Genomic DNA, 27,557 nt, shown 5'->3' with positions numbered 1-27,557 from the left:
CACTTTTTTTTACTATATATATATATATATATATATATATATATATATATATATATACTGCACCGACACACTTTATTCGAGCAAATACCCAGTATGTACCTGGCAGATACCTGGAATGCGCCGCTCCTCACCTCTGACAAGCCCCGTTGCGTTTGCCTTCCCAGCCTGGGTTCATGCCTGGCTGACGGGCGGCTGATCTGTTAAATGATAATGATTAGGATTTAATAGGCTGCAATGCTTCGCGTGTCTACCAGATGGCATAAATTCATGAATTGTAATGCAGTATATATATATATACTGTGCAGTATTGCAGCCAGCAGGAATAAAATGCTTCAATCCCTGCCTGGAAAATACCTCAATGCACTCGGGCAGAAAACATTCACAAACCTCAATACACCCGGGTATACCCGAATTCGTGGGACTAGCCGAGCTCGAATAAAGTGTGTCGCCAGTGTATATATATATATATATGTATATATATACAGATATATATAAATATCCTTAAGCCAGGGTTACGAATGATGTATGAATGACTCCAGTTAGCTTAACTCATGTCTCACCTCTTCCAAAGCACAAACAAGTCCTTTTCTCTTTCTTGATTTTATTGAGGGAAATCACAGGGAGATAGGTGCTTGTAGATGTAATGTTGGGAGAGAGTGCTTCTCTGTCTGATGTGCAGTGTATCAATGATGAGACAGTGTAAAACAAAAAGGCCTTGCTGGGGTAAATAGCAGGCAGTTACTCACTCAGAGTCCAGGGTGAAAAGGAAGTGAGGAGTAAGGGTCACACTAGATGGGAAGTGGGACTATACTAACTGTCAGCAAGGACAGGGGGGTAGGAATAGCCCACTCTCAGCTAGGAGAATATGAGCTGCAGGCAACCAACACAGGCTGTGTAAATAACATATAGCAATAATGTTGCATTTTACATGCAGCGTTGCTGCTGGGACAGGGGAAACTGACAGGCAATGAAACAAGGGAGAAATGGATCCCATTAACTAAAGGAGAGACAGAGGAATATGGAATCTAGTTCCAGGACACTCCCCGTCTGGTTTCTGGAGATACCACTATTTTAGGTATATGTGGAACATATGTGCAATACAGCATAACATGCAAAATTCATGTCCACATAACTATGGGATACCGGCCGGTACCACCAGATGGAAGTCCTTGCCTTCTCGGTAAGGTAGGTGAATGCACAGCTCTAGGTTAGCTTGATGCACCACAATGTCTCTCAGAGTCCATAGAACTGGTAGTCAGTTCCTCTTTGTTATAGTCCGATTTAGGCATTAGGAGGATAGTCTCTGTGATAGGTCTCAAAAAGGTTTTAACGACCCCATTCTGGGTCACCCGAACTACCACTTTGCGGACCCTTTCATCTTCGCTTCGGATGGTCCTGATAATAAGTCCCATGGGCCATTCGTGTCTTGTTACCTGTTTGTCTTTCAACAGAACCACATCTCCTACTTGGATATCTGGTTTAACCGTTTGCCATTTATGGCGTTCTTGGAGTGTCCAGAACAAATAGAGTGATGCTGCACACCTCAAAAAGAGAAAAACATACAATTACCGGTGCTCCAGTGTTTGCACGAAAGCCTATCTTGGACTGATTGCAGGCTTTCGTGCAAACACTGGAGCACCGGTAATTGTATGTTTTTCTCTTTTTGAGGTGTGCAGCATCACTCTATTTGTTCATGCCATTGTCACTTGAAAAAGACCACTTAGGTCGAAACGTCGTGTTGGCTCAATAAATGAGTTTATTTTGTTCAAATCCGCAGTGCCCTTTGTTCCTTCATTCATCTGTTCTTGGAGTGTCACCAGATACTCGCGTCTCCAGCGATCCCAAAATGTGTTAGCCAAGTGCTGCACCTGTCTCCACTGTCGTTTGTACATATCCTTAGAGTTGAAACCTTTGACTGGGGTGGGGATGTTCCCTACTTTCTGGGTTAGCAGCATTGCTGGTGTCAAAATACTTGGCGATTCTGGATCTGTTGACACTGGAATCAAGGGCCTTGCATTGATTATCGCTGATATTTCGGCCATGAATGTGGTTAACACTTCGTGAGTGAGTCGAGTCAGGTCGGTTTTTAGCATCATAGAGTCCAAGATACGCCGGACTACCCCGATCATGCGTTCCCATGCTCCGCCCATGTGAGAGGAGTGAGGAGGGTTGAATGTCCACGTGCACTCTTGGTCGCGCAAGTATCTTTGGATACTATTGTCTCTATTATCTTTAGTGTTTATTTGTAATTCCTTACATGCTCCAACGAAATTGGTGCCACAATCGGAGCGTATTTGTTTAACTGGTCCTCTGACTGCAAAGAATCTTCTGAGGGCATTTATGAAGCTTGATGCATCCATAGATTCTATAACCTCGATGTGTATAGCTCGCGTACTCATGCAGGTGAAGAGTACCGCCCATCGTTTGCTGTTTGCTAGTCCGCCTCTAGTTCTACGTGAGATGACCATCCAGGGCCCAAATACATCGAGTCCTACATAGGTAAAGGGGGGTTCTGTATTAAGTCTGTCAATAGGTAAATCTGCCATCCTTTGGTCTTGGCTCTTTCCTCGCAGCATTCGGCACCTAACACATTTGTGGAGATTACTGGCCACGCACCTTTTCATGCCATCGACCCAAATGCCCGCCGCCCTAATAGCGCCTTCGGTGAAGTGTCGTCCCTGATGCATGACTTGTTCGTGGTAGTAGCACACCAACAAGGTAGCGATGTGATGCCGGCCAGGAACAACAATTTACAAAAAACACAAAAAACATACAATACAAACAATGATTCCCTGGCGCACTGACAGATAAAAAACCTGACAGAAGAATGCAGTCCCATCTGTCAGGGCGCCAGGGAATCATTGTTTGTATTGTATGTTTTTTGTGTTTTTTGTAAATTGTTGTTCATGCTCTGTATACATGCCTTGTGGATAGGCTTGTTATATTCCTAAGGCAGCCATTCCCCATTCTATCACGATAGTCTGTGAGGGATCACGTGTAGGGTCTCCCATAAAGGGGATCCCCTTTTGTTTGTAGAGCACCTATTTATTTTAATTAGTATATAGGTTAGGATTTATAGGTTTGAGCGCTGATTATATGTATTTAGTTTAATTTTTTCACCGCAAGTTGATGCCGGCCAGGGATGATAAGAGGATTGCTTTCCTCCCTGCTCAGTTGGGACTTGTTGAGGCGGCCTCCTAATCTCATGAGGCCGTCATCGTCGATGAAGAGATTCAACTTCCAAAGTGGGCTGTTTTTGGGAACACTCTTCCCTCCGCGAATGCAATTGATCTCTTCCGCGTACGTTTCTCTCTGAACATGACTGAGAACAGTTTCCTTAGCCCTTGTGACTTCCTCCACGGTGCGCAACTCTTTGCAGGTGTGCCAGCCGTGGCAGCCGGTAGGTTTGCCATCTGGTGTCTGGCGGAAGGAGGAGGCTATATGCTTGAGATGGGCTACTGCTCGCAGGAGGGCTGTCCACCTTGAGAAGCGATGGAATCGATGTGATCAGAGTGCGTTTCTGTGCAATACATTGGTGAGTAACACGGATACTTGTGGGGGCCCTATCTCCGTATCCTTCTTGGGATCCACGAGTTCAAAGTCGCCAACTGGTGTTGGTGGCGTTTCTGCGGGCTGCGCAAGAAACGTCGGTCCTGTGAGCCACGACGTGTTCTGCAGTTGAGATGCGGGTACTGATCTGGTGGCGTGATCTGCAGGATTTTGCTCTGTGGGCACGTGGTGCCATTGTTCTATTTGGGTTGTACGCCCTAGGTCATCAGAGTATTTTTCTGTCACAAGCGCGTCTTCATAGTTCCTTTTGGTCTCGAGCTTCTCGTGGACCTGGAAGTGGTTCGGACAGAGTTTGAAGTGGGATGCACGACTGTTCTCCAACAAGTTTGTTCGTAGGGCGTGTATGTTGTCGGGTCCTCGTATCCTGTCTATGCATACTTCTCCCACTACCACCCATCCTAGATCGAGTCTCTGAGCGCTTGGGCCGTTGTGGTCCCCGTTTCGCTGTTCGCGGATCTAGTGGGCTCTCATGATGTCCCTGCCAAGTAGCAGCATGATCTGGGCACCTTCGTCTAGCGGTGGGATACGATCGGCAATAGCTTTTAGATGGGGATGATGTCGCGCCACGTCTGGTGTGGGTATCTCACTCCTATCTTCTGCCATGTGATTGCACTCGATGAGTGTGGGAAGGGGCATGCTCACTTTGCCGTCTATAGAGCATATGGTGTAGCCATTCACTCTTCTCCCTGTAGTCTCCATTCGCCCTGCGCACATTCTGAGGGTGTAAGGAGAAGCACTGTCTTGTATATTGACCATGTCGAAGAATTCTGACCTAACCAGCGATCGGTTGCTCTGGTCGTCGATGATTGCATACATCCTTCTAGCTCTTTGAGGTTGTCCCTCTGGGTGCACTGCTACCAGACATATTTTAGAGCAAGATCTACTGTCGTTTCCTTCTCCACATACCTTTGTGCATTTGGACGCTACTGACGTCGTGGGGGGTGTATTTCCCACTTCTTCCTCCCCGCCCTGCTTTGTCGTGGGGTTAGGGGCTTCGCTTGATTTGGGCTTCATAGCTTCCGGGTGTACAGCGGCTATGTGCCTGTCGCTATCGCATTCTGTGCATTTCATAGCTTCTTTGCAGTCCTTGAATAAATGAGTTGTGGAAGCACAACATTTGAAACAAGCTCCCCATTCCCTGAGTAAGTTCTTTCACTCCTCTATGGGTTTCATTCTGAATCCGATACACTTGTTAAGTGGATGCGGCCTTTTGTGTATAGGGCATTCTTTGTTGAGGTCCCTTGGTTTCTTGTCCCTGTCGGCCGCCTGGCCGGGACTCGTGTGTGTCATAGGGGGCACGTCCGTCCTGTGGACCGAGATGGGTGTTCTGGTGTCCTTGTATCTCGCTGCTGGCCTTTCGTTCCTCGGGTGGCTGGCACTGGATGTGGTCTGCGCCCCTAAGATGAAGCTGGGGTTGTTCCTCGTCCTTGCTGCTTCGCGAATGAAGCTCAAGAAAACTGAGAATGGGGGGTAGACGACTTGCTTCTCCCTTTTGTATTTGGAACCTTGTGAAATCCACCTTTCTTGGAGGTTGAAGGGTAGCTTCTCCAGGATGGGTCTCACTCCACGAGCTGAGTCAAGGACGTTGAGACCTATTAAGGAATGGTCTTTCGTTGCGAACTCCAGTTCTTGCAGCAGGTCCCCGAGCTCTCGTAACTTCGAGTAGTCTTTAGTTGTGATCTTGGGGAAGCTGTCGACACTTTTGAAGAGCGAATCCTTGACCGCTTCGGGGCTGCCGTAGGACTCTTCTAGCCTTTCCCACACTAGGTCAAGACCTACTTGGGGTTGGTGCGCGTTTTCCGCCCGAAGTCTCTTCGCGTGCTCCCTGGATTCGTTCCCCAGGAACTTGAACAGCAGGTTGAGCTCTTCCCTAGCTGAGAAGTCCAAGCTGTTGATTGCGTCTTTGAACGTGAACTTCCACGTCCGGTAGTTCTCAGGGCGGTCGTCGAAGCTGATGAGTCCTGCTTGCACCAGGTCACGCCGGATCATGTACTTGGCTATGTCTGTCAGGCCTGAGGCATCGGCGTGTTTGTCCCGTTCTGAGGTAGTTGCTGGGAGGGTCTGTGCGGTCGCCTCTTCCTTGGCGTGGACGCGTGATGATTGCTGGTCGGTGTGAGGGGCTGTGTTTTCCCGTGTGGGTGTACCTGGATGGCGAGCCTGTTGTAGTGCATCCGTGTGCGCGCTGGCGTGTGGATCACTGTTGTGGCTGTGGATATCCCAGGCAGCATGTAACATTGAAGGAACAGCATCTTCTCCTCGTGGGCCTAGCAAGTCTTCGGTGTCTGTGGAGTCGCTCCATCCGTGTTGAGATGGTGCGCTGGTGTTTACACTGAAGAGGCTACTTACATAGTCTTCAGTGCGTTGGGCTGGATCCTCTGAGGCTATCCGTCTGAACGGTTGCTCCCCGCCGTCCTGTCTCGCGGCTGCTTCTAGGACTTCAGCTTGGGCTATGGTGGCGGCGGCTTCTTTCTCTTTTTTTAGGGCCTCTAGGTTGACGTCCACCTCTGCCTTTTTCCGTGCAGCGGTGGCAGTGGCTGCAGCGGCGGTGGCAGCGGCGGTGGCAGCGGCGGTGGCAGTGGCTGTCTGCTCCTCCTCTTCCAAGCGGGCCCTTTCTAGTTTCATGACTGCCTCTTTCTGAGCGTATGTGGCCCTGGCACGTGCGGCCTCTGCGGTGGCTCGCGCCTTGGTGGCGTTTGCGCTTGCGCTTGATGCGTGAGATTGCGCTGATCTTGCTGACCTTGAAGAATGCCTGGATGTGCTTGAGCGCTGCGATGCGGTTTCCAACAAAAGGTCTTTCCTCTTACTCTCGGCTTCAGTGATAGAGGTTTGCACACGGCTGTCACGTGTCAAGTCAATGTTATGCTATAGGTCCCTTTCTTGCAGGCTTTCGCCGGTGTTAGCCCTGGCCAAGTAAGTGACGTATGCCTCTGACAGCTCTTGGTAGCGTGCGTGATCTATCTTTAATTGAGTTATTGCCTGCTCGAGCTGTTGTACATAATTGCCGGCGCCGGCGACATTGCGTATCCCAACCATTGTGTGGTTGTTTCCCAGGCCAACTCTAATTTAGCGCGGTGCGCTTCAATGTCAGTCTCATATTTTTCGCGGGCCTTTTGTGTCAGTGTGACTGCCCGTTTGGGCCTTGCGCCTGCCTGCGCCTGTTGCAGTTGCGCAGCGGTCTCTGTGTTTGAGTGATCGCTTTCCTGCGTGATGTCTGGTGAGGCTCTGAGTTCTGCCATGCTGTAGGTGTGTGTAGGCCTTTAGCCAGTGCGTGTGGCGTGCGGTCTTTTACCTGTGTCAGCAGTAGGCGTCTGCCCCAGATGATGCCGAGCGGTGTCCTGCAGCGTGCAGCGTAGGGGTAGCTGTACTCACAGATGTCCGGTGGCTCTGACCCGTGTCCTGTCGGGTGTCCGGTAGCGTGGCCCTTGATGGCGCTTGCCGTGGGGACGTGTGCAGGGGTAGGTGAGATGGTGGCTTCTCACTATGGGGCTGTGCAGGGGGTGAACTCAGACAGAGAAAGGCAATTAGGTTTGTGTGTAAGGTGCACTGTCAGTCTGCAAAGCTGCCGCCTTAGGTGCAGGGTTGGTGCTGGCTGTGTCCAGTGTAAATCTGCTTGCTTATCTGTAAGGTTGCAGGCTGTGTGCAGTTTGCTGTATAAAGCTTGCTGCCCTGTCTGGCAGAGTAAAGCTGCTGCTTGTCCTGGGGTGCAGAGACTATTCTGTATAGTATAAGTCTTTGAGTAGTAGCTCCTGTGTGATTCCCTAACACAGGTCTTTGTTTTACTATCCTGAAGCCAGGGTCACGAATGGTGTATGAATGACTCCAGTTAGCTTAACTCATGTCTCACCTCTTCCAAAGCACAAACAAGTCCTTTTCTCTTTCTTGATTTTATTGAGGGAAATCACAGGGAGATAGGTGCTTGTAGATGTAATGTTGGGAGAGAGTGCTTCTCTGTCTGATGTGCAGTGTATCAATGATGAGACAGTGTAAAACAAAAAGGCCTTGCTGGGGTAAATAGCAGGCAGTTACTCACTCAGAGTCCAGGGTGAAAAGGAAGTGAGGAGTAAGGGTCACACTAGATGGGAAGTGGGACTATACTAACTGTCAGCAAGGACAGGGGGGTAGGAATAGCCCACTCTCAGCTAGGAGAATATGAGCTGCAGGCAACCAACACAGGCTGTGTAAACAACATATAGCAATAATGTTGCATTTTACATGCAGCGTTGCTGCTGGGACAGGGGAAACTGACAGGCAATTGAACAAGTGAGAAATGGATCCCATAAACTAAAGGAGAGACGGAGGAATATGGAATCTAGTTCCAGGACAATAAAGATATATATATATATCTGTATACATATGTGTATATATATGTGTGTGTAACGGGTTTCCCCCCCCCCAATCTCACATTGGCCCGGGTACTTTAATAACAAACCCCCATTACGTGTTCGTGTCTGATGGTGCACCTGTAGGCAACAGAACTCCTGAGTCTCCCGCTTGATGTTAGTAGGGGATATCCAACAGAACAGGTAGCTGAGGTAGTGGGTGCGAGTTCAACTTACATCATGTGCAGCGCCTCCACCTCATCAGGATCTGTGCTTCCGCAGGGAGATGGTCCTGGTGAGGAACTCCTTCTTGGTGGTGCCATCCACTGCTGAGTAATTTCACACTCACACAGTGGGGGTATCGTTAACAAGGTCATCTTTATTGTAGACGGTGATGTAGCAGACTGCCCCATGCAGCTGCCGGCTCTAGCCGCACATCTCTCCGTGCTGTCCCGTCGCCAGGTACGCCCTCCTGAATTGAAGTGGGATCCCCTCTTCTCCTAGGGAGATCCTCTCTGCGCCAGGTCCCTGGACACAGAGTGGCATAGACAGGCTGATTGGTCAACCTGGACCGCTAGTTACGTCACTAGGGTCACAAAGTGTTCCTACAATCCCTTATGCAGGCAATACAACTTCCTAACAGCTTTCCACAGCTGCTGGAACACACTGTAACTAATTGTGTTGTGCCTTATATACTTCAGGAGGCAGGCGCATCCCTGATGTCACTATCCAGGGACTCAGAGCATACAGCCACTCCCCTCCATACATAGGGCACATCACCATTGGATGAGGGAAAACCTCCATAACTACTGCTGGCATACCTGTTCTTACCAGGACTTACTGCCTACAGAGAGGAAAGCAATATACCATTATTATGCATGGCTATATGTGTATGAGAAAAACAAAACAGAGCGCACGCCCCATAGTGTAACACTGTAACCTTTAATGTAGGGAAGAATGGGTGGGGGGATTAAAAACACTCACAATGTGCAAGTTAAAATATAGCAGTATGTGATTTATAATCACCACCAAGGCTGGTACAATCCGCAACACGTAGAGTCCAAGAACAGCTGGAATCAGGCTCCCAAACAGCGCTGTGTCTCCGGTACCACTTGAAATCCTCCAATTCAGTAAGGTATCAGAGTAAGCCTCACTATAACTCCATGTGCTCCCCGGCCGTAAAGGATGCACACAACGTGATGACGTAATGTCGCAAGGTACGTCCCGGATGCGTTTCGTGACAGACATGCTAATAGAGTAAGCCCTAGAGGCAAGAAGCAGACGTACAGCAATATACTAAGCCCTATAAACTATATATGTACTAGTCAAAAGACAAGTGGAAAATCCACATTGCCAGAAAGGTTAACTGTTACCCCCCACTAGCTATTATAGGACAAACATATAAGCCAACAAATGCAGTAATACTTGGCTCATAAATGAGAACTGTGTTGCTGCAGGTAGATGGAAAAAAGTACGTCTGCTACATGTCCTGAAGAGCAAAAGGATGTCACCAATGATCCCACTCCAGAACAAATAGAGTGATGCTGCACACCTCAAAAAGAGAAAAACATACAATTACCGGTGCTCCAGTGTTTGCACGAAAGCCTGCAATCAGTCCAAGACAGATGAATGAAGGAACAAAGGGCACTGCGGATTTGAACAAAATAAACTCATTTATTGAGCCAACACGACGTTTCGACCGAAGTGGTCTTTTTCAAGTGACAATGGCAACATTGTCACTTGAAAAAGACCACTTCGGTCGAAACGTCGTGTTGGCTCAATAAATTAGTTTATTTTGTTCAAATCCGCAGTGCCCTTTGTTCCTTCATTCACCAATGATCCCACGGCATATCAGGTCCAGGTAAGATGCACATGAGGCGTCTGTCTGCGCTACACCATACGTGCGCAGATAGTATCTAGAGTGGCGGCGGTCATCTTTGTACACCTGGCGCATGTACAGTATAATGCCAGCGGCGGCCATTGCACCCATAGATCCGCTGGGAACTACAAGTCCCAGCAGCCTCAGTGGCTGCAGACCACATGTTGTCAGGCAGCCAATAGGGCTTCTGCATTTAAAACAGTGATAACAGTGAGGGCATTTAGGTCAGTTGGGAGCAGGGTACAGAAGAGGGAGGTTGGCTCCCAGGTGCCAGTAGCCCTGGGACTAGGCCAGCTTTCCCCTGCAGGCCCCAGTTAGTCCCCGACTCACAGTAGGCACCTGCAGCTGTATAGGGAAGCCCATAGTTAGGGACCCTTTTCCCTGTGTTGTGCAGTATCGGGGATACAGTGTCTGCGCCACGTGGTGACAGGTAACCTGTGGTCTGGGATCAGACCACCTACAGTACGTTCAGAGACTATGGTTGGACGCTCCTGCTGGAGACCACCCCACGCGGTGACGCGTAACCTGGGGTCTGGGATCAGACCACCTACGTTCAGAGACTATGGTGGGACGCTCCTGCTGGAGACCTCCACACGCGGTGACGCGTAACCTGGGGTCTGGGATCAGACCGCCTACATTCAGAGACTATGGTGGGACGCTCCTGCTGGAGACCTCCCCACGCGGTGACGCGCACTGCTGTGCGATACACTTTCTGACCAGCAGGCTTAAGGAGCATTTGTTCCTGTAAAGTACACCTAGTTTGGCATAGGTTTTGGTTGTCAGGGTATCAATGTGCATCCCGAATGTTAAGCGGGAGTCAAACCATATGCCCATGTACTTAAAACTAGTAACAGGAGTTAGGGTGGTGTTAGTGTTGGTTCTGATCTGGAGCTCAGTCGCTTGAAGCTTTAAAAATGTAGTCTTGGTCCCAAATACATTTGTTACAGTCTTGTCAGTGTTTAAAAAAAGTTTGTTTTGGGAAATCCAGTTTACGAGTCTCAAAAAGTCAGACTGAAGTATGTGTTGAAGGTCGGAGAGGCTAGGGCTGTGTGCATATAGGATTGTGTCATCTGCATACATGTGTATTGAGGCTTCCTGACAAGCTGTAAGAAGATCATTGATGAACACTGAGAAGAGTTGGGGCCCCAGAACAGAGCCTTGCAGGACACAACAGGTGATATCCAAGGGGTTGGAGTTAGAGCCTGAGAGACACATGTTGGGATCTATCCAATAGGTAGGAGTGAAACCAGTTTAAAGCATGCTTCCCTATTCCAGAGCTCTGGAGTTTAAGCAGAATAACATGATCAACAGTATCAAAAGCCTTTGCAAAATCTAGGAATATTGCACCAGTGAGTTGTCCCCGTTCCATTATGTATGTCCCCGTTCCAGCACACACCTTTTGTAGCTGAAAAAAAGAGTAATTGAAGGCTTAATTTTGGCGCCAATTAAATGTTTGCCTCACACTGATTGGGTAATAGTGTGTGACGTGCAACGGGCAACAGTGTTTCCCCCAATCAGCCGGCTCCACGCTCACTACCGCGCGCGCGTCCCTAGTATAGAACGGCTGGCTAACCACAGCCAATTATAAGTGCCGCGCGCGCACGGCGGCACAAGCGCGCCCACTGTATGACGGGCCGTAGTGTATATTTACAGACAAAAAGGAACAAATAACATTTCCGGGCGGCAGCCCTTCCGTCTGATCGCCCCTCAGCGTTACACAAATATAACAGACAGACATTTATGTAACACTGACATTCGCCCCCACCCACTTGGCGCCAAAAACGCCATTAAGCAGACCCCGTTCCAGGGGTGTGGAGGTCTCAAATTAGCTGGGAGGACCTCGCATGTCTGGTTGCCGGTGCTTCTGTGTTGTGACATCACGTGTCACGGCAAGGTCTGCCCCTCATAACGAGCGTTTTTGCCACGGGACCACAGGTGCATCATGCGTGTTACTATGGCAACAAAGGACGCTAGCGCACATTTATATATACAATGTAACAGATATTTAAACGCCCATAATGAGAAATATAAGAACTGGAACCAAACTACTAGTGAAGAAGCTGGTTAAGGGAGAAGAACTGAATAAACAATGTCATCTGCACTGTGTGTGTGTGTGTGTATACATATACATCTTGCATCTCCTTCAATGGTCAAAGCTCTGCTCACAGGACCATTTCCGTGGACCAGGCCCTCAATAGTTGGAGGCCCCTAAGCTAGTCTTACCCTCTCACTCCCTGATGGGGTAAGGTAGAACCATAAAACTATACAGCGTAAAGGTGATTATTTAAAATCACCAATAATATAAATGAGGCTCAAAAGAGACAACAAACTATAAGTAAAAAGTGTAACACAATATTTATTGATACACATTTTATTAGTGTGTATTTATTTTATGTAAGGGTAATTACCACTAATGGCACAACCACTGAACAAGTACAGCTAGATGTAATAAAAATACTACCATGAGCACAGACACACAACTAAACAACGCTGTTGTGAACACACACAAAAACAAGATATGAAAAGCATGAATAAAAAATACAATTTGAGGGTTGCATTGCAAAATGACAAATGAGTTTATTGCGTATGGGTGCACACAATGCTATTCTGTGTTCTTTTGCTAATGCATATTATCACACTACTATTCTGTGTTCATTTGTTACTACATAATATCACACTACTATTCTGTGTTCTTTTGTTATTACATATTATCACACTATCGCACTTCAAAGCCTCAGAGAGCCAAAGTGTTAGAGTGGCCAGGATACCCCTGAGTACCTGATCCTGGTGCACAGTATGGGGCAGTCCCACTTGGTAGCCAAATCCCAGACTTACAGTCACCAGGGAAGAAGTGGGACTCAGTATGCTAAGCAGCTTAGGTATCAACTTGGCACATGCTCCGTAAAACGAGGAAGCCACTTCTGCCCATGCTATGAACTAGGGATTGGGTGCAGATGTTAAGTATAGGACTCTTAACCCTATAAAAATGCCTGCAGCCCCAGTCCCAGTTTGATTTATGATTTCTTCAAGCGTGGTTCAAAATCCCATCCAAGTACAGCGGCAGCGGTTCCAGAATGCAAGGGGTTAAAACATCATAACCAAGGATTTACCCCTACTTCAGAAATTCGTTAGCGCTGGGGACCTCGGAACGAACCAGGACAAACTTTTTACATTTGATGGAAATATCGGGCAGGCAAGCTGCGCCCTAACCAAAAGGTTTGTAACCAGAGACTTTGTTTCTTCATCTTTCATTCAATGGGCAATTTATTTCGTTTCCCCATCCCAGTAAGTGATTATTAAGTGTATTCTGAGGTTGTCGTGTGTTTGTCTGGAAATAAATAAATAACAATTTATTTTGCCCGCATTGTGTTCAATCGAGAATTCCAAAAATATAAAAGTGTTAATAAGTACTGGTCAACCGTGACAAGGGTCCCACTTCTAAGCCTCAGTAACTGGGCAGCACTGCTGAAGTAAGCCCACCCCCTGGCACCAGCTCCAACGGATTCCAGAGTAGCACCTGGAAACCGCAACAAAATAAATAACATCCCAGTAGGAAGACTCACATGCTGGCCCATGTGAGAGGAATTTAACCCTAACACTGCCTGCTCCTTACCAGGTTGGGGCCAGGAATATCCAGGGGCACTTGGCTACACACTCCCCCTGGGGAAACTCCTCATCGTCCCCGTATATAGGTAAATAAATTTGCAAACCACTAACAAATTTATAACGTAAGAGTAAAGTGCTAACGGTAAAGTGCATAACAGTGCATAACCCATAGCACATTTAACAGGAGAACCCATAACCATGGCAGCACAGCTCCTGCTCTGTAAATACTATTTAGTAGTAGTTGGTCGAATCAGGTTTGCGGATCAATATGCCATCCCTATCCGGTACCGTGACCGAATAGCACCTCTTCTGTCCCTTTTCACTAATATATTCACCTCTATCCATATAGATATTTCTGCCCACTTTCCATAGTCTCATTAGGTACCTTCCCTATCGTCAGTGTAGTGAGTCTGACTGCTGCAGCGGGAAGACATATAGTCTAATACGGCATCTCTGACCTATTCCTCCCCATATTCCCCCACTCCTCTCATGACGGGTTCAGGCAGATAGGGATAATCCTAGCCATGTGATTTTCTATAGCGCTGGATTATTATTCGATCAACTCGGCTATTTTTGATAACATTTTGATCGCGAGCCTGCGCTGGCAGTACCCAGAATAACGGCTCTTCCGGTACAGTGGCGTACGTGACCACCTCCCAAGCCTGAAGGAGAGCTTAGATACACACACATATATATATATATATATATATATATATATACACACACACACACACAATAGGCCCACGCCGAGCCTCTCTGACGCAGGCGTGTCGCAACTTCTGGCGCGCGGCGACATCAGAGAGGCCCAGCGTGGGACAGTGCAGGAGGCAGGCCAGCAGCTGTGGTGATGCTCAGTGGTAACGAGATGCTCGGCATTGACAATAGGCCTGACCAGCACCAGCCAGCCCCCCCGCAGCTACCAGCAGGACAGTGAGCCTCATCCTCTCTGACGAAGCGCCAGCTAGGCGTGAAACGCGTAAGAGCTACCCTCCATTCCTCTGTCTGCACCATGATGTTCGAATAAAGATTACCTTTTAACTACAAGCTGTTATCCTGATCATCTTTGGCTGTGCCCTGACACACTGCGTCCTGCAGCATACCTATCCACTCATCCTTGAAAGGTTGCACCCTCTTATTTTTTTAATGCGGTTTAAATAAATTATTTTATTTTTTATTAACCCGACTCCCTTTTTGCTGTGAGCTGGAATTACATTGTTTGGATATCCCTGCCCTAGGAGAAAGGTGGGAATAACCGTTGCTGCAGCAATAAGCTTGATAAGTATATTATTTATATTTTTTCTTATATTTTCTTTTGAAGATTTTTTGCACCATAATTTATGGCACTTTTTGTTAAACTGTTTTAATTGCTGTGTAGCACAAATCAGGAAAAATGATGTCATTAAGGCAGGAACGTCGGTTACTATTTTAATCAACCCAGTTAGTCTACTGTAAGCTGTATATTTACCCATTTTTGGACATTAGTGGTCAGATACTCATGGGATGCCAATGGCTAGCTGGCCCCTTGAGCCACTAAAGGGTTAATATATCAGAAAGTACAACAAAAGTTATTTGATAAGAACAATATATGAAGAACATTGAGACAGGGAGTAATGTAATTTCTATTACTGGAGTGAGGAGGAAATATTTATTTCCACTTATGAGACATAATTCTAACATGATTAATTGGGGTGTTTTTTTTGCCTTCCTCTGGGTGAATGTAACGATAACAATGTAGCTTTAATTATATTCAGTATGTTGCACAAGTAGAATTTTAGAAAGGTTCAACTCAATGAACATATGTCTCTCATCAAATCTACTCTGATGCATTGCAATATTACATTAATACATTTTCTCACCATAGATGTACTGTATCTTCAGCACATGACTCGTCTGTGAGCAAGAAGCAACGTAAGAAATGTCCCAAACATCAAATTATATGAGGGGTTAATGGAAATATGTTTTAAGGACTTCAACATTGCATAAGTCTGTATGAGAATTGGAACAAGATTACCAGAAACTCGGCAGAGCATTCCTATACATCAACAGCCTTTTACTAAACTTACAGACACCGCAAGACAGACATGAACCCCTACAGTGGGACATATGGTAATGTTATACCGCAGATAATCCATACAGGGAAGAAATCCTTTAACTGCTCTGAATGTGGGAAAAGCTTCAATAAGAAATCTCATCTTGTTACACACCAAATAATCCACACAGGGTTGAAGCCTTATAACTGCTCTGAATGTGGGAAAAGCTTCAGTCAGAAATCAAATCTTGTTACACACCAAAGAATCCACACAGGGTTGAAGCCTTATAACTGCTCTGAATGTGGGGAAAGCTTCAGTCAGAAATCAGGTCTTGTTACACACCAAAGAATCCACACAGGGGTGAAGCCTTATAACTGCTCTGAATGTGGGACTAGTTTCCATGATCAATCAAGTTTTTGTAGACACCAAAGAATCCACACAGGGGAGAGATCCTATAACTGCTCTGAATGTGGGAAAAGCTTCATTAAGAAATCGCATCTTGTTACACACCAAAGAATCCATACAGGCGTGAGACTTTATAACTGCTCTGAATGTGGGAAAAGCTTCATTAACAAATGGCTTCTTGTTACACACCAAAGAATCCACACAGGCGTGAGACCTTATAACTGCTCTGAATGTGGGAAAAGCTTCAAGCAGAAATCAATTCTTGTTACACACCAAAGAATTCACACAGGGGTGATACCCTATAACTGCTCTGAATGTGGGAAAAGCTTCAATCAGAAATCAAATCTTGTTACACACCAAAGAATCCACACAGGGGTGAAGCCTTATGATTGCTCTGAATGTAGGAAAAGTTTCCATGGTCAATCAAGTCTTTGTGTACACCAAAGAATCCACACAGGGGAGAGGCCTTATAACTGCTCTAAATGTGGGAAAAGCTTCAGTCGGAAATCGCATCTTGTTAGACACCAAACAATCCACACAGGGGTGACACCCTATAACTGCTCTGAATGTGGAAAAAGCTTCAGTAAGAAATCACATCTTATCTCGGGAGATCTCGGACTTCTCTGCTGTCGATGCCGGCTCCATTCTTGATCAAAATCTCACTCCTACTCTGTACTCTGAACAGTCACGACTTTGGACTCCTTCCCGCCCTCGTACATAGATACACATTCTCTACTGGTTAAAATGCATTCAATTTGTGTTAATTATGGGGTATATTTTAGTGCAATTCACTAAGGCTTCTTCAGGGGTTAATGCGGGCATATCTGTCTCTACCTTCTTTATAGACACCTCCCTGTTCCTATTGGTTCCCATAAGCGCAATACAATTGATTGAGAAACATCCTAACTTGTAATACTGTGCACTGAAATGTAATTGGTACCCCTAACAATAATCAGTATACATTCAGGAGAAGGATTTACTGTTATGTCATAACATAACCACCATCTGATTCCTCGTCCCATACATATACATCAATACAAACTCTGCTGGGTGTATACTGTTACTTTGCAGCCATGTTAATAAAGGGCAGACACGTTGATACATATTTAACATGGTATCACTACTTAGAATAAAGTTGGTTTCATTCACAAACTAAGAGTGGCAACTTATTGGAAATTACACCCTTAAAAGAAAGGATGAATATATTCAATAGAGAATGTTACTATCCCCATTGGAATAAGTATCACTTATATATGTATAGAAAGACATAGATATCTAATTAGAGACAAAGAATGATTATCTTAAATCACACACTGAATTTAATACAGTAACGAACCTCAGAAAGATATATAGTCCATCTATGTCTAATAAATAAAGACATAGGAATATCTTAAATCACACACTGAATTTAATAAAGAAAGATATATAGTCCATCTATGTCTAATAAATAAAGACCTAGATAGGAATATCTTAAATCACACAACATGTCACTCATAATTTGAATGTAAAGGAAAGAATTTAAATCAACAAATATTGATCAACTACATTTGTTGAAAAAAGACATCTTAAATAATCAGACACATATAGTCCCTCAAATAGTGTATATAGTGTATATAGAGGGGAAAGAGAGATTCACTGTCTAATGTGTCTAATAATTAAAGACACAGATAGGGGTTATTTTAATTTGCACAATTCTTTACTTAAAACCTAATACACAGAGTAATACATATAGCAGTGGGAATATACTGAAATCCCAAATAGCACAATATAACACAGAATCCATAGCATAAACTTAACGCAAAGAGAAGTGTTAAATAAAGATATAACTCATCTATGTCTGAATGTTCAAGACACAGATCTGGTTATCTATAATCACACACGTTATATCTTATAATCTATATAGAATAGTGCAGATACACAAAGTATGTTACATAGTATATAAACTCAATGTAGAAGAGAGATATTACATCAGTGGATACATTGACAAGTGTTATTACACACACAATACCTCTATATGGCAAAGGGGAACGGATGAATTTAAGCCACATAGACTAACACACAGTCGCACTGATAATAAATCTCTAATGTAATTTGGATGTTATGTCTCACCCAAAAATCGTAGAAAAATTATGCACTTAGTTACTAGGCAATAACGAGAAGCACTTTTTAAATAGTTGTTTACTATATCCAGCAACATGCCTGAATATATTCCAATTAGCTATACTCAGTGACTGGCGCACAGCAATATAGAGTAGTATGTTGTGTGAATTAAAGACAAAGGCGCATTACGGCCCCACATTACAGATATAAATGCAGATTACGTAACCGCACACTTATACTGATAACACTGTGATTATTCCGTATGTAATGTGATAGATGCTGATAAACACAAGGACAGGATGGCAGTAATTAGTACTTAAACATTTATTAGCAGTGTTGCGATTCTATGCACCACATAATAATAATAATAATAACAGACGGAGAATCCAAGCGCTCTATATCCCTCGCTTAAAAAAGACCCCAAATCAATATCGATATTTAACCCTTGAGGTCTGAGGGGTTTCAAAACATAAATCCAATATGTTTCCTGCCTTGAAATTTGGATACTTTTGTTGCCTCCTCTCCATTTAGATTTTATTTTATCGATCCCTATGATTTTTTGCCCTTTGGGGTCATGAGAGTGGAATTCCTTAAAGTGCAGGGACACGCTATGTTGAAGGAAACCTTTTTCAATGTTTGTGATGTGTTGGGCTATCCTAACCTCCAGCTTCCGTGTGCTGCGGCTGCATATTGCTTATTGCAGGAACACTGCAACACACATTATATCATCTGAATTACAATCTATTAGATCTGACATTTCAAAGATTTCTTTGTCACTTCCGATTGTACATTTCTGAAGGATGCATGTAGGTGCTTATCCAATAAATGATAAATAAACACACGGTATACCGTTTTCACACAAAATCTTGAGAAAGGTCCCGTGAGGGGGGGGGGGGGGGAGAGGCACAGTGAGGGGAGGGGGAGAGAGGCGCAGTGAGGGGAGAGAGGCACAGTGAGGGGAGGGGGTGAGAGTGTGAGGGGAGGGGAGAGTGTGTCATGATGGATGCACTTATTAACAAATTTATATTTTGTGGATCCCAATTGAGCAGAACAAGTTGAGCAAAATAAACTGAGATTTATTCCCTTGATAGGCAAACACACGACAACTGCAGAATACACGTAATAATTACACTTACTGGTATAGGAACAGGGGATAATGTCCAGAAAGGTGCAAAGCACTAGAAGATTGTCTTTAAACATGTAGTCCTTTTGCAAGGGCATAAATTGCCAGCCCAATCCTTCTGTGAATTTGAAAAGTGTTTTCTGGTCCGTTGGGGTTAATCAGATAACCCCCAGCAATCACAGTGTCCTAACGCAGAGTTTTGACCTTGGATCCGATGTAATAAGACTTTTTGCTTTCCAGGAATGTGCTGCTGCTCTTCTCCGCTATTAGAAGCGTGTTGGAAATCCGATCACATGGTATAATAAAAAACGAAAAACCACTGGGATAGCCTGGGTGGCATGTATATAGGGTTTGAGAGCCTATCTCCAACATACCCACCCAATCCCCCCCGTGGGAAAGTTCTCATTCCCCAATCACCTACTTGCCCACAGTTTGGAGAGTGGGCACTCTAGAGATATCCTGTTCACACAGAGCATGTGCGACAACGCCACCTTGGCTACTTAGCATAGGTGCACTCCCTTCTTTACCTGGCCTCTCAGGCTGGAAGGGAAACTCAGGGGGTGAGTTAGCCCAGATGGGTCAACAGGATTTCCTATTTAGCATCTATCTGGCCAATTCACACCCACCTGACTCTGGGTCTTTGATATGCAACACTTTCAGAGACTCACAGGCGTGGGCCCAGCATGTTACCTTTGAAGATTGCATAGGAAAGTGCCCCAGCTCATAGGTGTCAAAACTTTTGATTCTTGTGTGCGTTTTAATGACAGGAGAAAAAAAAACTTCATCCTGCTTGTCCCTGTTAAAACCTGCAGCAAAAATACACTATATTGAAAATACATGTTCCCCTCATCTCACAATTATATTTTTCATTTGTGTATGCTTGGGGTGTACTCTATTGCCAGCACATACAATCCTGCAAAATGGGGACAACAAGGGACAGAGGGAAAAATATGACATGTACAGTGCATGAAAAATTAACTCCTTCATCCCCAATACGAAATAGGGGTAACCAGCTGAGCACACTGCCTTTATTAATGCGCTGATTACGCCGATTTTCGCCACAGAGAGGCACAGCGAGGGGAGGGGAGAGAGGCACAGGGAGGGGAGAGAATCACAGTGAGGGGAGAGGGGAGAGACACAGTGAGGGGAGGGGGGAGAGAGAGACACAGGGAGGAGAGGGGGAGAGAGTCACAATGGGGAGGGGAGATACAGGCACAGTGAGGGGAGTGGGGAGGCAGGCACAGTGAGGGGAGAGGTACAGTGAGAGGAGAGAAAGAGAGGCACAGTGAGGGGGTGAGAGAGGCACAGTGAGGGGAAGGGGATAGAGAGGCACAGTGAGGGGAAGGGGAAGGGGATAGAGAGGCACAGTGAGGGGGAGGGGAGTGTGACGATTGAGGGGGGCCAGGCCAGTAATAAAGGGGTTGTACCCGGCTGGCAGCCCCTAAATCGTGTTGGGACGGAAGGAGTTAACAGAATCTGTATGTAATAATCCTGTGTTTCCCTTGACTAACGTTTTCTGTCCCTTAGTAATGTATATATATGCTAGCGGGTTGATTTGTTAAACGTAGCCAGCATGCATACCCATATAGCTGTGACAATATTTAGAAGGGCAGAAGATAGAGTTTTAAAAGAAGCAATGCCTTTCTATATGTTATAAATGTAAGCCAAAGCTGGCCTTGTGTTCCCTTCTGATATGCTAATGTATTCAGGGGAGGGTAAGGGGTGGCTTTGTTCTGCCTGGGGTTCAAATGGGACCCCCGCTGGGTGCTGCCAGCTTGGCTGCCGGACTTAAAAAGGACAAAACCGGCGCATGCGCGACGGCAGGGAGAATGGATGCGTGATCCCATTGCTCTATGCCCCGCTCGTAATATAATGTAATAAAAAAACCTTTATTTCAAAATAAAAATCGGGAATTCAACTCCTAATACTCTGCCAAACTGCCGGGATGTCGAAGCGACAGGCCAAAACCCCGAAATCAAAGGGGCTCCCACAATATTTCACCAGCACAAGAAACAGTGTGGCTGAAGGAGTAATGGCGCCGAGTTCGAATCAGGGCTCTGATTCAGAACGGGAAGGAGAGAGGGAGGATGGAGAAAACCCAGAATACCAACCAGTTCGGCTTTGCGATTTTAATCGCCTTTACACAGATCTTAAAACTCTCCTTCAGGCAGAGATAAAAGAGATGGGGAAGGAGATCGGGAGCCTGGGGGGAGCGCACGGGACGTGTGGAGACCCAGTTAGATATTACTTCCACGGCCGCCAAACGCAACGCAAAAAAAACGGCAGAGATGCAGATTCAAATTAATGACTTGAAAGAGAAGCAAGAGGACGCCGAAAACCATGAGCGGCGGAACAATATCAGGATTCGGGGGGTCCCCGAGGATGCAGGGGAGTGTGAGGAATTCGTCCTGAGATGGCTGGGCGAGTTGCTGCCGGACGTCCCCAAACAAAGATTGGAAATGGACCGCTGCCATAGGGCCCTAAGAACGAGGCCTATGCTGTCAGAGCAGCCGCGCGACATCATCGCACGTCTGCATTTCTATAAGACCAGGGAGGCCATCCTCCACAGGACCCGTGCTACCCCGTCGGTAGATTTCGAAGGAGTAAAGTTACTCATGTAAGGGGGTCACCCCCGGTTCCCCTGATTTTCCTTTGCCCCCTGCCTTACCCCTGTGGCAGTGGGGGAAGGGGACGGCGACTTCTCCCGGCGGGCACCGCCCTCTTGGTTTTGGCGCGAGCTTCGCCCATGCGCAGTAAAGATCGCGCACGCGGTCCCCATAGAAAAGAGCTTTGCCAAGGACTACAATTCCCAGCAGCCTCTGGGGACTGCACTTTCACCCTTGTCACAGGCAGCATTGAAGCCAATAGAGCTGGCAGATTCTCATGCTGCAGAGTTGCAACAATGTTGTGTGCAGACAGGGTTTTTGTCAGTTGCAGCACGTTAGGCAGACAGAGACCGGAGCAGCCCAGGGAAGGAGGTAGGGTACAGGAGTCCAGGACTCCCTGTACTAGGCCAGCACCCCCAGGGCTCGAGATAGCTCAGCTCCCCAGTAAGGTGAGTGTTGCCAGGGGCAGCCCTCAGGTTAGGGGCCCTGCCACTTACATTAGTGGGAGCTGGGAAAGGAAGGTTACAGAGAGTTGGAGTCAGGGAGCTGTGAGGGAAGGAAGGGTGTGGGGAGCGAGTGCAGCTCCTGCCCCATATAGGTACTCACACCCCAACGTAGGCCCCCAACTCCCCACTAGGTTAGTGGGTAAGTGCTGAGGGAGGCCCAAGATAGGGACGCTGCCCTCAGTGTAGTGCTGCATTGTCAGAGTCACGGCGGGCAGTGCTGTGAGGTCTGACAGGCAGGCACCTTGTTGTGCAGCACGTTGACTGCCAACCTCCAGTGAGCTACAGCTTGCTGCTGTAGGTGCTGGGACTAGTTATATAGTAGTGAGGCCGAGGGACTTGGGTAGTTAGGGGAGTGGGATAAGTCATTACCCCGGCAGGCCCATAGGAGTTCCCCAAGCCACTACAGGTTGCTGCACTACAGGGACAGGCCCTAGGTTAGGATTCCTGTCACGTTAGTGCCACTTAGATTAGACAGGGACACAGCAGACGCTGCGGTTCCTGTGAAGCGGTTCGGACCCACGTTGGGGTCCGCAGAGACTATTCCAGAGGGAGACCGCCCTGGTGGTCTGCGTACAAAGGAGTTCGGTTGGAGGATCAGACGGATTCATCACACGTCTGACCCTTTGCGAAGCCAGTTGCTGATCCGAGTACCGGAGTGCTCGGCAGGTACCATACAGTCATAAGTGCACCAACGGGCCCTTAGTATAAATAGTGACTGCGCAGTCACCCATTGACTCTCTCTGCAAGAGTGCGGGACATTGGGTGGGGTTCATTGGACACTGGGTGGGATCACCTGGTGTTGGGGAAGCGTCCTGCTGGACGTCGCAGTAAGTGTCTCCTCGAGAGAGGGACACCTGTTCTGATATGTTATGGTATTAATGTGATGATGTGTTATATGCTGTTCCCAGTAAATGGTATTAGTTAATATATAAATCACTGTGTATGGTATTATTGATTGTCCTGCGAGGAACCACTCCCCCTCTGGTGGGAGCCATCGCAGGTGGAGGCGCTGAATTGAGTAAGTGGTTACCCCTAGTATAATTGCCCCAGGTTCCCCGTGGCGGAAGCTCAGCCCTCCTGCGAGCCAACAGGTAACGCACCACACCCGAGTAACATTGTATGTTCTCCTTCACCCCACACTAAATCTGCGATTGGGGGGGGGGAATACCCGTTACACTCATTTTCCAGGATTTGTCCCCCCTGACTTTGCTGCGACGCAGGGCCCTTCTACCAATCACCAAAGTGCTGAGGGACAACAGTGTTCGGTACAGATGGACATTTCCATTCGGGCTGTCCGTTAGTAAAAATGGCAGAGCCCTCTACATGAGGGAGATTGGAGAGGGAGAGGCTTTCCTCCAGAAGTTGGGGCTTAAAGGGGCCCCATCGGCACCGGAGGAGGTGGAGGAAACCCTGGGCCCCAGCTGGGCAACGGCGGGACAATCCCCCCGATCTCCACGCACCAAAAGCTGAATCCCAGCAAGGCAATGCTTTTCTATATATCCCACGTTGTTAGGGAAGCAAGTTTCCCAGTTACCTGTTAAAGTTGCCTGTTACACTATTACAGACTTGTGTCTCCTCACATGAAACAGAATCCGCATCAAGATCCCCTTCGGTGGGAAAAACCCTTGTTCGCCTACCTATTAGAGACTCTGCACTTACCTGGGTGATGAAAGATGAAGGCCCAAAGATGGCGACGTACACGAGGTAGGAGATGCATCCAGTCTGGAACGCAGGAGCGCAGGAACGCAGGAGCATCTGGAAATGCCCGTTTATGCATTTACACACATGGTACCATTAATAAAATCATATTATTCTACATGTCTCCCTCCTAATCGTTTGCATACAAAAAAATCAGAACCCTAGGACATTCCTAATGAAAGTTATACCTTTAATTGGATAAGCTTCTGATCTATGGGCTTCAACTGCATGGTCCCACAGCCAGAGCAATGATACAATTGACACTAACCACATCAAACATTTGTTGCACTCCCGGACTACTTAGTTAACTACATGTCAAGTATCCACTTGAGTGTGTGGTTAAGGCAGTTACAATTCTGTATTCTTCACAATCCCAGGTGTACTTCCCCCATTAACCCCATAACCACAGGCTAGCAGCCTTTATTAAACTGCAGTCTGCCCTAGACCACAGAGCTGACACTTTAAACACGCATTTGATGACTCGAGGGTTACTTTGCCGGGCACATGCTTTTAATTGATGGCAAAGATAATGCGTCATCATCACACTCCAGAGAAAAGAGATGGAGGCGCCGGACATAGAAGTAGAAGTTACGGTGTTGGACCCAGTCCAAAATGGCGGCTCGCGTCAACCTGGGAGCCTGTGCGTTCCAATTCAAATTTTCCCAGGACTGGGATCCAACGCTCCCGCGTTTCCAGAAAATGATTGCTACCAGGCGGTACAGGATCAACAGTGTGTGCCGGCCATCTGCCAAGTGGAGGGACAATTCAACTCTACCCTGATGTCTAGTGCAGCTGAGGTGGTAACAGTCAGCGTTCCTGATGACCTGCTGGACACCGTGAATCAATGCATTGGTAAGGTATCAACCCTTTACCCCCTGCAGGATGAAACAGAGACTTTGAGCACAGAGACATTGCTAATCGCTCGCTTCCCAGTGGAAGTCTCCCAAGTGCTTAGGGACCAGGACTGTGTTGTGAATGCTCCATTGAAATTTGCCTCCTTTAAGCACAAAAGGGACCCCTCCATTCACCACGTTGTGGACCGTGGAAAAGGTCAAGACCTCATGGCCTACTGCATCCGTGCCGCGGATGGCCGGGTAAGGGCCTAACGAAGAGACACTGTGCTATTCCTTCTACCAGGGGGAGGAAGTAGTATGGAACCAGTGACTGTTTCACCTGACCATGAGTTTGCGGAGGCTCATGAAAGTCAAAGTGAGGTACCCCCACATCAGTTAGGGGCACCCCACAATTGGTCTCAGCAAACACTCAGCTGGCCTCGGGTATAACGTTTATGATTAAGTTATGCACTGTTGATGGTAAAGCACCTGTGATAAGTTGTATATACTATGCCCTGCATTTTTATTATATAACTCTGCTGTGTGACGCTGTCCTCCAAGCGGGGATGTTGGTATTTTCACCAGGGGGAGAATGTAGCCAGGTCCCCTTTGACTCCTCGGTTCACCATTGAGAAGGCAGAAAGGCAGGAAAGCCCTCTAGAGGTCGCGCAGGCACAGTTAAGCATAGCGGCGGCCATTACAGCTTCGCACAGGCGCAGTAAAGGTAGCGCACGTGGTCCCAATGCTAAAGAGGTCATGAGTGGACTACAATTCCCAGCAGCCTCTGGGGACTGCCCTTTCACCCACATCATGTGCAGCCAGCAAATAGGGTTTGCAGCTTCTCCTGTTGGAGAAGGATACAATGTTGCGGGGACCATGCTAGTCAGTTGGAGCTGGGAGCAGGAAGGGGGAGGAAGGGTGTAAGGAGCAAGGCTCCTACACTAGGCCAGGTTACCCCCAGGCCCCAGGTAGGTCCCACTCACCACTAGGTTAGTGGGTAAGTTCTTAGTGAAGGCCCCTTAGGTAGGGACCCTGCCCTTAGGTGTGTGTAAGTCTTGTCAGTGACACAGTTGCAGTGCTGTGTGCTCTGACAAGAAGAGACAGTGTGGCTTTGTAGTGCAGCTGCAGCAGTTATTTGGCTGTGTCAGTGAGAGGCCCCTCATAGGAGGTAGGGGGCTTGCTTTCTAGTTATACAGTGTGTGAATATCACCAGTGCCAGTTGCACGTGGTGAGCTGCCAGAGTCTGGGATCAGACAGAAGCTACCGGAAGAGATCTTCTGCATGCAGGGGCTAGGGTAGAGGTATACCCCAGGGCCCAGTTAGTCCCCGGAGACACTGCATAGGGAAGCTGTATGGTATAGGGTTGGCCTTAGGACAGGGAGTCCTTCACCATACTCAGAGAGGAAGAGACATGCTGCAGAACAGTGCCTGACTGTCAGTACCGCATATAGCAGAGACTGTGTTAAAGGGTCATTCTGGCTGTAGATCCCTTCCCCTGTGGAGTCAGAGAGTGCATCCATTCCTGCTTGAGAGCAGCGCAGCACGGCGTGGGATCACTGTGCGGTGTTGCTGACTTCCACGGATTTTCCTGATCAGGACTGATCAGGGAGGTAGTATATATTACGTGCACCACCGGGCCCCAACACAGGGAAGCGCTATCCCTCACACTTACACTGGTCTTTATTGTTGGGGACACTCAAGGGACTGAGAGGGATGTGATGATGGACATGTGGGTGAGGGGATGGTATGCATTCTGGGTGATGCATTATTCCACGTTGGGATCCCTCATCAGTGGAGGCGCTGCACCGAGTGTAAGTACATACCCCAGGTTCCCCGTGGCGGAAGCTCAGCCCTCCTGGTTGCCAAACAGGTACAGCACCACACTGATAAGTAGTCAGATACACCTACCCACCTCAATCTCACTTAGGGTGGGGGAAAGGGGGCTACATATATATATATATATATATATATGCAGTGTTCGACAAATCACCCAAAAATCTACTCGCCCAACCCAAAAATCTACTCGCCACCTAGTCCCGCCCCTAGTCCCGCCCCCAACCCCGCCCCTAGTCCCGCCCCAACCCCGCTTTAAAATAAAATATATAAATAAAATACATTTAATAAATTCCTAGTCAGAACAACATTCGTTTTTGACATAAATGTATTTATTGTATTACATTATACTACAATTAGTCCTTGTTACATGTGTGTGTGTAAATGTCGGATCTAGAAATAAAAGCCAGGTGTGAATGACTAGTTTCCTGAACCCCTTAACCAATGTCTGGATGTCCCCGCTTCACAATATCTAAAGCAGCAATCCCACCTGGGATCTTACCTGATCCGCAGTCCCTCAATGTCCAGGTACGCTCATTCCCGCAATGTTATACATTGGGGAGGTGTTCATTACCTGTCTTCTGGGTTAGGGGGGGGTTCCGATGTCTTCCGTGTGAAGCTTGAGCCAGATCTGGAAGAAAGCAGTATAGGGTAGTTAAGATTTCGGTGTAGTATAGGGCAGTTAAGATATATATGGTAAATAAGAGATCCAGAGTGTGAGTGACAGAGAGAGAGAGTGTGGGAGTGACAGAGAGAGAGAGTGTGGGGGAGAGAGAGAGTGTGGGGGAGAGAGAGAGAGAGAGAGAGAGCGTGTGGGGGAGAGGGAGAGAGAGTGTTGGGGAGAGGGAGAGAGAGTGTTGGGGAGAGAGGGAGAGAGAGTGTGGGGGAGAGAGGGAGAGAGAGTGTGGGGGAGAGAGGGAGAGAGAGTGTGGGGGAGAGAGGGAGAGAGAGTGTGGGGGAGAGAGGGAGAGAGAGTGTGGGGGAGAGAGGGAGAGAGAGTGTGTGGGAGAGAGGGAGAGAGAGTGTGGGGGAGAGAGGGAGAGAGAGTG

General features: G+C 47.2%; 3 protein-coding genes across 5 annotated transcripts in view; 1 reads left to right on the top strand and 2 right to left on the bottom strand.

Annotated features, from left to right (window-relative positions):
* Positions 1-16,994, top strand: part of LOC142468214 (uncharacterized) — a 119,143-nt gene extending 102,149 nt beyond the window's left edge. For both annotated transcript variants that reach the window (XM_075574518.1, XM_075574509.1), the window contains one exon: positions 15,236-16,994. In XM_075574518.1, the coding sequence (XP_075430633.1) occupies positions 15,456-16,460 (1,005 nt within the window). In that variant the 5' untranslated portion in view covers positions 15,236-15,455 and the 3' untranslated portion in view covers positions 16,461-16,994. The remainder of the gene's footprint in view (positions 1-15,235) is intronic.
* LOC142468238 (uncharacterized) overlaps positions 1-27,557 on the bottom strand; it is a 407,600-nt gene that overhangs the window by 343,778 nt on the left and 36,265 nt on the right. The window lies entirely within an intron of this gene.
* Positions 1-27,557, bottom strand: part of LOC142468177 (uncharacterized) — a 122,385-nt gene that overhangs the window by 58,573 nt on the left and 36,255 nt on the right. The gene's annotated exons all lie outside the window — the stretch shown is intronic.

The sequence above is a fragment of the Ascaphus truei genome, chromosome 1 (genome assembly GCF_040206685.1).
Source record: "Ascaphus truei isolate aAscTru1 chromosome 1, aAscTru1.hap1, whole genome shotgun sequence".
Classification (NCBI taxonomy): domain Eukaryota; kingdom Metazoa; phylum Chordata; class Amphibia; order Anura; family Ascaphidae; genus Ascaphus; species Ascaphus truei.
This window is presented reverse-complemented; position numbering and strand designations above follow the sequence as displayed.